This window comes from Pelodiscus sinensis, chromosome 30 (genome assembly GCF_049634645.1).
Source record: "Pelodiscus sinensis isolate JC-2024 chromosome 30, ASM4963464v1, whole genome shotgun sequence".
Taxonomy (NCBI): Eukaryota; Metazoa; Chordata; order Testudines; family Trionychidae; genus Pelodiscus; species Pelodiscus sinensis.
In genome coordinates this window covers 11,414,439-11,425,707 of record NC_134740.1, presented here as the reverse complement: position 1 = coordinate 11,425,707, position 11,269 = coordinate 11,414,439, and the positions used below count along the sequence as shown (strand labels likewise).

Genomic DNA, 11,269 nt, shown 5'->3' with positions numbered 1-11,269 from the left:
CTGCAAAGGTGACAGAGAGACACTTGAACGGAATCTAGTAAATACCAAACATGGGGATGTGGCTCCCACAATTCCTTCTGGTTTCCTTTCTGCTGGGCGTGTTCTGGATAAAACCTGGGGCAAATCTGCACAAAGACAAGTAGCCGGGCCCAGTCACTATCAGGTGTAAGCTGTTGTCACAGTTTGGATGCGTGGATCACCCGGGGAGATGACTCCTTGGACACCAGTGGAACTAGGGCTGATTTACAACCGATGAGGGTCGGATAAACTGACCCTAAAGGAGCTACATTGGTTTGTCCGAGCAATGGAGGCTGGGACAGACCTAAACCAGCAGCCTGCCACAGTCTGGTGGAAGGGAGGTATACAGGGCACTGGATAAGGGGTTTTCTCTTCCCAGCGTGATAACTACTGGGGTCTGCTGCAATAAAAGGAAGGCAGGAAAACACCTGGGGCTAATTAACTATTCAAGTCTCTCCTCACCAGCAGCCAATGAAGGTCTTTGATGCCGCTTTAACAAGCCTCCCCCCAGCAAAGAAGGGGGAAGTCATAGAGTGAGGAACCGGAGGGAGAAAGAGAGGAAGAAAAAGAGGTTGTGTGTGAACTGAGAGCTGGTTAACAGATCCCACAGGAAGACATTTTGCGGGGGTTGTTTGGTGATGTGGCCCAAAGGAAAAGCTGCCAAGTCGGAAGGAAAAACAACCTTGATGGCTCCTGCTACTTCAGGGGCTCTGGCCTGGAACCTGCAGTAGGTCCCCCAAAACCTTCCCCCATCAATACAGAACCTGTCTCAAGAAGGGAGACCAGGACTATCGGGGGGTTTCACCCCAAAACCAAGGACTAGCTTGTGAAGAGCATGGCTCACTGGACTTCAGACGCTGGCTCCTCTTTGGCTATTGGACCACTGCAAATCTCTGAGACTAACATTATCTGCCAGCAGCGAGAGATGCAGGTGGCATGGCCAGAACTTTGCCACAGGGCCCACAAGCATCCAGTATCGTGGTTCTAATCCTTTTTGTGTACTTGAAAATTCAAAAGGGTCCTTTCTTACCCCCTCCCTTGCTTCCTCCTTTCATAAGAAAGGTAGAGCAAAGGTCCATCTAGCCTAGGGGCCTGTCTGCCCACGGTGGCTAATGCCAGAAGCCCCAGAGGGAGTGAACAGAAGAGGGAACCATCAATTGATCCCTCCCCTCTCATCCTTTTCCAGCCCCTGAAAAACAGAGGCAAGGGAACCATCTCTGCCCATCCAACTTAATAATCTTTGAGGGACAAATCCTCTATGAATTTATCTTGCTCTTTTCAGCACCCTGTTAAAGTCCTGGCCTTCTCAACATCATCTGGCAAGAAGTTCCACAGGTTGACTGTGCACTGAGTAGAGAAAAAATTCCTTTGGTTTGTTTTAAACCAGCTACCTATTCATTTCATTGGGTGACCCCTAGTTCTTATATGATGGGAACATGTAAGTAATTTTTCCCTATTCACTTTTTCAGTCATGATTTTATAGGGCTCTGTCCTATCCCCCCTTGGTCTCCTCTTTTTGAAGCTTTTTTTAAGCTCTTTTCATGGGGGACCCGTTTCAAACCTCTAATAATTTTTGTTGCCCTTCTCTGAACGTTTTCCGATGCCAAGAGATCTTTTTTGAGACGAGGCGACCACATCTGTACTCAATATTCAAGATGTAAATGTACCATGCTTGTGTAGAGAGGCAATAAGATATTTTTTGTCTTATCCTGCCCCATGAGGGCAGGGGACTGGACTCGATGACCTCTCGAGGTCCCTTCCAGTCCTTGTATTCTATGATTCCATGATTCTATGATCCTCCCTCCCTTTTTAAGTGATTCTTAACATCCCATTTGCTTTTTTGACTGTAGCTGCACAGGGGATGGATGTTTTCAGAGAACTATCCACAATGACTCCAAGATCTCTCTCTTGAGCAGTTGTAGTTAAATTAGTCCCCACCATATTATATGTATAGTTGTGGTTATTTTTTCCAGTGTACTTTACTATATATTTATCCACATTACATTTCATTTGCCATTTTGTTGCCCAATCATTTTGGGTATGTCTACACTACCCCGCTAGTTCGAACTAGCGGGGTAATGTAGGCATACCGCACTTGCAAATGAAGCCCGGGATTTGAATTTCCCGGGCTTCATTTGCATAAGCGGGGAGCCGCCATTTTTAAATCCCCGCTGCTTCGAACGCCGTGCAGCGCGGCTACACGGGGCTCGAACTAGGTAGTTCGGACTAGGGTGCCTACTCCGAACTACCGGTACACCTCATTTCACGAGGAGTAACGGGAGTTCGGAATAGGAACCTAGTCCGAACTACCTAGTTCGAGCCCCGTGTAGCCGCGCTGCACGGCGTTCGAAGCAGCGGGGATTTAAAAATGGCGGCTCCCCGCTTATGCAAATGAAGCCCGGGAAATTCAAATCCTGGGCTTCATTTGCAAGTGCGGTATGCCTACATTACCCTCCTAGTTCGAACTAGGAGGGTAGTGTAGACATACCCTTAGTCTGGTGAGAACTTTTTAAAGCTCTTCATGGTCTTCTCTGGTCTTGAGCAGTTTGGTATCATCTGCAAATTTTGCCACCTCGCTGGTTACTCCTTTCTCTAGATCGTTTATGAATAGGTTGAATAGGACGGGTCCCAGGACAGAACCTTGGGGGACCCCACTAGTTACCTCTCTCCACTTGGAACACGGACCGTTTATTCCATGACTTTTGTCGACAAAACTATACCTGCGTCTTCACTATGGCAGTAAGAAAACAGCAGTTTTGAAGACAGTGGTAAACCTCATTCTACGAGGAATAACGCCTTTTGTCAATAGAACTCTGTCAACAGAAGGCGTTATTGCATTTACATTGTCCTTTGCATCTAGACCCTCATGTCAACAAAGCGGCTTGCTTTGTCGACAGAACTGGCTGTAGTCTTGATGCTCTTTGTCGACAGAAGCTTTGTCGACAGTATCTGTTGACTAAACCTATGTCAACAAAAGCCTGTAGTCTAGATGTACCCTGCGTCTGCATTTCCAGACATGGAGACTGAGTTCTCCTGAGACCTGAATTTCTGTATAATCGCACGACCATTCCCCTTGAAAATCTCTCTCTCTCTCTCTGCTCTCTCTTGACAGCATGACAAATCGAACAAGAGAAGCAATCACTGGTGTTGTAAAGTGCACTGCACAGAACACATGAAAACACCTGTGAATAATATTCCCTAAATCCGGAGACCTGGAGGAGAGGTGGGAATTCCTCTGCCTCTCTGAAGAGCGATCTTGGGGAACCTGCACTGGCATTTGCGAAGACTTTCCTCAGCACACGCAGTGCAGGGGAAGCAGGGCTGGCTGGGAGATGGTGTTTCTGTCTCAGGGCAAATCCCAACAGGCGTTTTCACCCAGAGTGAACACGAAACATTCAAATAGCGAAAGCCCGAATAGTGATTCAGAAGAGTTAATAAGAAATCAAAAGGGAAATTGAAAGCTGCTGTTGACTTCCATGTTTTCTCATGGAGAACATGAGTGCCCATGAAATCATCGGCCCCGAAGAGATTTTGATTGATTTCTGTATTTTTGCCTGACATTTTGTACCAATGGAGCCATTTACTCACCTTTAGAAAGAAGGTCTCTAGAGGTGCGTTTGGGTGGCGGTACAGCGACGTCTTCAGTGCTCGTCAAGGCATCTGGACTCTCCATTTACATGCAGGAGGACATGGACGTGAACACATGTTCTGTGGAGAGAAGGGAGAGGGGAATATAGCTAGAAGAGACCCACAAGTACCTGTTGGGCACCACGAGCAGAGCATTGCTCGTCATCAGATCCCAGGGTAAATCCCCGATAGATAGATAGATAGATAGATAGATAGATAGATAGATAGATAGATAGATAGATAGATAGATAGATAGATAGATAGATAGATAGATGAACACACACTCAGCCCATGTGTCAGACACACACAGAGTTCTCTACATACATATGGGAAATTCCGGTGAAGAAAGGGGTGACGTGATTTGTCGTAACTGCAGACCTGGGCATGACGCCGATGGGCTTCACTGGGTGGATGTCTGAGGACCATAGTCACTGATTTCTACCCTACCTTGTGTACGAAGGGTGGTTCCCTCTGCTCGCAGCAGGAACTGGCTTCTGGGACCACGTCCTTGGGGGAATTGTCTCATAATGTTTCTCAAAGGTAGAACAGCCCTGCTTAGAAGTGCAACTAAACAACAGTCACTTGGTCAGTCGTTGCGCAGGAAGTTGTACCAACGTCATCTTCCCTGTCATGGGGTGTGCTCTGTGGAGGAAAATCACCATGGGATTTATTGACAGTGGTAAATTGGGCAATACTTTTTTCTCCCAGCAACACACCACACAGAGTGAGGGGCAGGTACAACCCCCAGGGCTCTTGTCTCCAGGTCCCTGATGCTCGGACTCTGGTCCGCACTCTTGTCCGTGAACCGTGATGGGAACTCAGGAGTTCTGACTCCCCGTGACACTTGCTCTAACCATTACGCCCCACTGCCCTGTCACGGCTGGCCACAGAACCCTGATGCGATGGTACCTGGTGTAGATTACGCTGAGCTTGCCACCCTACCTGTCATTCATCACACACATGTGGACACACACACACACACACACTGCATGGGCTGCACACACACGTATAGAAAGACACACATACACGCAGCGTTGCCAGATGGTTTCACCAAAAATACTGGGCATACTCAACATTCCATCACAAGCTACATTACATCCTATTTAGAAAATACCGGACACTTCTATTTTCTCAATTTGTTTCCCGAAAAGAAAGCTCAAATACTAGACTGTCTGGTTCAATACCAGACACCTGGAAAGCCTAACACACACACACACACACACACACACACACACACACACACACACACACACACACACACACACACACACACACACACACACACACACACAGTTTGTATGTTGAACAAATTGTTCTTTATTGCCTTTCATGTTGGTTTCTCAGGGTTCCATGACATGGTCCATTCCGCCTCCCAGACCTGCCCCCTTCCCATTTTTCATGGACTGGGCCGATTAAGGGTTTTTCTCTTTTAGGCCCAGGCTGAAATAGTCCCCGGGCCTGTGTGATGAGAGTTAACATCACAGCTCAGCAGCGACAGGTTGCTGGCGACAGCGTAAAGACGGTTGCGTCATCCTTGTTGCTGTGCAGGAAATGTCTCTGCCGGGGCCCAGGAAGGGCCGGTTCTGCCCCTGTTGGGGGATAGTTTGTGTTCTTCTTCTCTGGTCACCGATCGGATGTTTGGTCTGACTCCCAGCAACCCCGGAGATCCGCATCTCTCCTGGAGCCCCTGAGCCCTCAGCCCCTTCCCAAAACGAGCCCAGGGTGAGCAGTGTGGGGTGGGAAATGGGCACAGGCCAGGCCAAGCCCAGACCTTGCTCCTGCGCTGGCCCCACGCACAAGGCACAGGCCCCAACAAACCCACAGGAAAGACACCCTGTTGCCGGAAGAATTCCCTTGGGATTCATGAATCCTCCGAGCTGCTCTGAGGCTGGGGATTGCCTCTGACAACAGGGGAACACGATGTGTGTGGGGATAACACAGCCTAATGGGGAAGACACTGAAGAATCAAAGTCTTCGGCATCCTGTTTGATACTGCCTCGTTCTGGAGGCTGCCTGCTGCCTCCACTGGCCCCCTCATGGCCTTCAGCCTGTCCAGGGGGTTGGGAACCTCTCTGGGAGTCCTGGAGGCCACGGTCTTCCAGGTGGGGTGGGAGCCAGGGCCGGGTGGGAGGGGAAGGCCGGGCTGTCAGGGGCTTCCGCCGGCTCTGTTTTAGGTCAGGGAGGCCACTGACCTGCTCCGTTATAAAGACCCATCCCCAACTGGCCAGGCTGTTTCTGGTGCAGCTCCCCCAGTGGTCACTCTGCAGTATCACTGCCCCACACTCGCTGCCCCCAGTGGTGACTGTGAGTATGGCAACCCTCCTCTCTCTGCCCCCTCCCTTCCCCTGTTCTGGAAACCAGTCCCATTCCTGGCACCTCCTGATTCCCTGGCACAACCACACTCTGACCTAGGTTTAAGTTAGGGTACGAGGAATCTGCCTGCAAAATTTGGTGGCCTGGCTCTACGGTTTAGGAGGAATTATTGTGAATTTCTTTGTTAGATTCATCTCATGAGCAGTGAATTTACACATTTTGGGCAAGAGTAACTCTAGTGACAAAGCTCTTCACATGTCTTCACAATCCAACCTGTCTGCTCATCTCTGTTCCTGAATGTCTTATTCTGAGCCTTTACCTTCCTTATCCTCATTTGGAACACACAGTTGCAGGCCCTGATCCATGAACTGCAAGCGGGTGCTAAGCCATAGAATTAAAGCCTCTTGACGTTAACAAGTTTTGTATCCGTTTGGGATAAAGCATAAGTGATATTATAGGAGGATAGTGGGGGATCTAGGATAGGAAGAGGGAACAAACCATGTGCTAATGCAGCTTGTGTAACGGCCAGCTATTCATAACATGACTTATATACTGACCCAACACCTATGTGTTTGCTGAAATGTCAAGGACTATTGCTTTGATCATTCCTCCGTGAGTGTCACATTTTTGCAGGAATTGATGTGCAATGTAGTGTGGGATTTGCTCTGTTATATAAAATTTTGTGAATGGTCATTGGGTATGTATGAGGGGAAACTGAGTCACACATCCCACATTATGGCTTAACCAGTGTTGGCTTTATTCAGTACGATTACAGACAGAATTATTGTCACCTATAGGCTACGTCTACACTGGCATGATTTTCCGGAAATGCTTTTAACGGAAAAGTTTTCCGTTAAAAGCATTTTTGGAAAAATTGAGATTAGATTGGCAGGACGCTTTTCTGCAAAAGCACGTTTTGCGGAAAAGTGTCCGTGGCCAATCTAGACGCAGTTTTGCGAAAAAAAGCCCTGATCGCCATTTTAGCCATCGGGACTTTTTTACGCAAAACAGTCCTGTGCTGTTTCCACTGGCCCCCTTGCGCAAATCATTTGCGCAAGAGGGCTTTTGCCCAAACGGGAGCAGCACAGTATTTCCGCAAGAACTCTGACGATCTTACATGAGATCATCAGTTTTCTTGTGGAAATTCAAGCTGCCAGTGTAGACAGCTGGCAAGTTTTTCTGTAAAATCATCTGATTTTGCAGAAAAACTTGCCAGTCTAGACACAGCCATAGTGTCCGGACAAATTTCTGCCTGATAAGTAACAACAGGTAAGACAGAGTAGGTATGTGGGCCCAATTTACCACATTCAAGGAACACGTCCTTCCTTTTTCCATGATGGTTTTCACTTCCTTGGGTCTTCTGGTTTTGTCCATTTGTCTTCGCCGTTGGCTTCTGGTTGAGCATTTCTCCAGCCTTGGGCCTCTTTTTTATATGTATTCTCCTACATTTTCTTATTGTCATCTGCTTAACATCCCCCCCCATATTCACCCAATACATTATCTATTACATTTTACATTTCCCAAGAGTTATGCAAAAGTTTTGCCCGAATTTCCAGTTTCCGTGTCATGTTGCCCTGCTCTCTTGCTAAGTTTCTCAGAGAAAGGGGATTTTTGATGTTGAATGTCTGTAGCGCATACTTTCGTCTTGCAACTCGAGATGTTAAGACACCTAATCCCCGATATCATTTTCAACATTCTGCCTTGTCGATTCCAAAACTTTCGATGGGATCCTCAGCACCCACTTCCTCTCCACACCTGGTACTAGTGCCCGGTGACACATCTGGTCCAACCTTTCCGGTTACCTCACTCAACCTCCCTGTTGTTGGTCTCAGAGTTAGAACGCTTCAGACATTGGAGGCTGCTATTTGTGTTTCTCCAACAGCAAACGGAGAGGCTGTAGAGGCTGGTGGGCCTGGCCTTAACAACAAACCCTTTCTCACTTCCTCCTGCAGCCCATCAACACCTCAACATTGGGAACCCCCTGCCCATCTCTCCCTGTAAACACCCCACATGGCTTCGGTACCCAGTTCATTGCCAGTGCTGCTCCGATGGGGGGTGTCAAAGAGAACAACAACATCACATAGTCAATCCCATGACAGACACAGCTTGTGCACCTGTACCAAGAAGACAAAGTTTCCCTTCTTAATTTCATTGCAAATTTTGAAGATCACGACGCACTTTTGACTCAATCGTCTCCTTTGAGGAATGAATTTAGTTAAAGAGGTAAAAGGCTCCAACTATGATATTTGCACATAAATTAAGAAATGTAAATGTCTAGATTCTTTTTCAGAACTACGGCTTCTCTTTTCATGATCCCGGCAAGTTGAGATGAGATCAAAGTCTTTTGAAATGACAAAAGTTGAATAAAATAGAGAGAGCCGTTGCGAAAAATATAACTAAACTAGCTGGAGTCACCTCGCGTTACCCGGGAAACAAGAGGAACAAAATTTAGAAAAACAGTAGTTCATTATCTTTTTTTGATTGGTAGAAAAGTTGCACTGATTTCTATAGGGATTAAAATATAGGTCCGCATAATCCCTGGGGGTGGGGAAGGCGGGAAAGCAGGTCACTTACGTAACCTTGCTAGAGGGGGTGAGTCCCGGATGGCGCTAGGGGCTGCAGGCGGCAGGCACGGAACCTAAGGTGGGTGGGGCGGCCCCTGCAGCGTGGCGGGATATTTTTTATTTTTACAGCTTGAGATGAGGCCCGATTGGGTCCAAGAGTACCTTAAAATCTTCTCCTGAATGAAAGGCTATCCATGCAAAGTTTGGTTGCGGTACCTCTTATAGTGTCCAGGTTATTAGCGAACACACTTACAAACATTCTCCTTTCTATAGTAGATATTTGTGAATTTTCCTTAATCCTCCCATTTTGACTCAACTATTTTCATTCTCTAATTTCTCCAGCGGTGAGCAAAGATGCACTTCCCTACTGTTTTTCTAAAGGCTCCTTTCACCTCTTTGTTCCTCAGCGTGTATATTAGGGGGTTCAACATGGGGGCCAAAATGCTGTTCACAAGGGAAATCATTTGATCACGCTCCATGGTGGAGGTAGACTTGGGCACGAGGTAGGTGAAAAAGGAAATTCCATAGAATAAAGTCACCACCATGAGGTGGGAGGAGCAGGTGGAGAAGGCTTTACGCCTCCCCTCTGTAGACGGCAGCTTGAGGATGGTGGAGAGAATGCAGACGTACGACAGGATTATCAACAGGAAAGGGACCATGAGAAACAGCACTGACACAGTGAGGCCTACAATCTTCATCTTGGTTGTGTCATCGCAGACCTTCTTCATCACCGGCGGGATGTCGCAGAAGAAGTGGTGGATGCGGCGGGAGCCACAGAGGGGCAGGCTGAAGAGCCACATGGTCTCAACTACTGAGGCTGAGATACCGAAGGTCCATGAAGTCCCCGCAAGCTTTGCACACACCTGTCTGATCATGATGGTCGTGTAGTGCAAGGGGTGGCAAATGGCCACATAGCGGTCATAGGACATGGCTGCAAGGAGGCAGCATTCTGTGAAACCCATGATGGTGTAGACGTACATCTGAGTCACACATCCCTCAATAGAGATGGTCTTTTCCTCCACCAGGAGGTGAACCAACACCTGAGGGACCACACTGGTGGTGAAGCAGACATCCAGGAAGGACAGGTTCACCAGGAAGAAATACATGGGGGTGTGAAGGGTGGAGTTCAGTATTATCAGGAGGCTAACGAGCAAGTTCCCCATCAGGGTGAGCAGGTAGACAACCAGAAGCAGCAGAAAGAGAAGGATTTGCAGGTCGAGAAGGTATGAAAACCCCACCAGGATGAACCCACCGGAGATGGTCTGGTTCTCACCAGGGTCGTTCTCGGAAGACGTCATCTGCAGGGGTGACAGAGAGACTCTGGAACTGAATCTAGTAAATACCAAACGTGGGGATGTGACTCCCACAATCCCTGCTGGTTTCCTTTCTGCTGGGAGTCTTCTGCCTAAAACCTGCTGCAATTCTATACATAGTCACCGTCAGGTGTAAGGTGCTATCGCAGTTTGGATGTGTAGGTCATCTGGGGAGATGACCCCTTGGAGGCCAGTGGAACTAGGGCTGATTTACCCTAAAGGAGCTACATTGGAGAGGTCGGATACATAGGGGGTCGGATAACTTACCCTAAAGGAGCTACATCGGTTTGTCCGAGCAATGGGGGCTGTGACAGACCTAAACCAGCAGCCTGCCACAGTCTGGTGGAAGGCAGGTGTACAGGGCACTGGATATGTGATTTTCTCTTCCCAGAGTGATAACTACTGGAGTCTGCTGCAATAAAAGAAAGGCAGGAAACCACCTGGGGCTACTTAACTAGTCAAGTCCACACCAGCAGCCAATGAAGGTCTTTGGTGCCGCTTTAAAAAGGCTCCCCCCAGGCTAAGAAGGGGGAAGACATAGAGTGAGGGACGGTAGGGAGAAAGAGAGGAAGAAGAGGAAACTGTGTCAAAAAACAGGACCATGTAGCACTTTAAAGACTAACAAGATGGTTTAATAGGTTTAAAGCTTTTGTGGGCCAGACCCACTTACTCAGTGGGTCTGGCCCACGAAAGCTTTAAACCTATTAAACCATCTTGTTAGTCTTTAAAGTGCTACATGGTCCTGTTTTTTGTTTCAGCTACACCAGACTAACACGGCTACATTTCTATCAGGAAACTGTGTGAGCTGAGAGCTGGTTAACAGATCCCACAGGAAGACATTTTGTGGGGACTGTTTGCGGATGCAGCCCAAGGGAAAAGCTGCCAAGTCAGAAGGAAAAACAACCTTGATGACTCCTGCTACTTCAGGGGCTCTGGCCTGGAACCTGCAGTAGGTCCCCCAAAACCTTCCCTCATCAATACAGAAGTTGTCTCAAGAAGAGAGACCAGGACTATCGGGGGGTTTCACCCCAAAACCAAGGCCTAGCCTGCGAGGAGCATGGCTCACTGGACTCCGGACGCTGGCTCCTCTTTGGGTATTGGCCCACAGCAAATCTCTGAGATGAATATTATCCGCCAGCAGTGCGAGATGCAGGTGGCATGGCCAGAACTTTGCCACAGGGCCCACTACCATCCAGGTATCGCGGTTCTAATCCTTTTTGTCTACTTGAAAATTCAAAAGGGTCCTTCCTTCCCCCCTCTCTTGCTCCCGCCCTCCATATTCATGGTCCTACTAGGCCAGACCAAAGGTGCATCCAGCCAATGTCCTGTCTGCCCACAGTGGCCAATACCAGAAGCCCCAGAGAGAGTGAACAGAAAAGGAAACCATCAAGTGATCCCTCTCCTCTCATTCTTTTCCAGGCCCAGACAAACAGA

At 48.1% G+C, this 11,269-nt stretch overlaps 1 protein-coding gene across 1 annotated transcript; it reads right to left on the bottom strand.

The window, feature by feature from the left end:
* Positions 1-8,851: 8,851 nt before the first annotated feature.
* LOC102448762 (olfactory receptor 10A4-like) lies at positions 8,852-9,820 on the bottom strand. The gene has a single exon (XM_006112306.2). It carries the CDS (start codon positions 9,818-9,820, stop codon positions 8,852-8,854), a length of 969 nt encoding a protein of 322 aa, XP_006112368.2.
* Positions 9,821-11,269: the final 1,449 nt, after the last annotated feature.

Bases quoted from the DNA above. Each gene is read 5' to 3' on its own strand.
- LOC102448762 (XM_006112306.2), bottom strand. From the start codon at position 9,820: ATGACGTCTTCCGAGAACGACCCTGGTGAGAACCAGACCATCTCCGGT.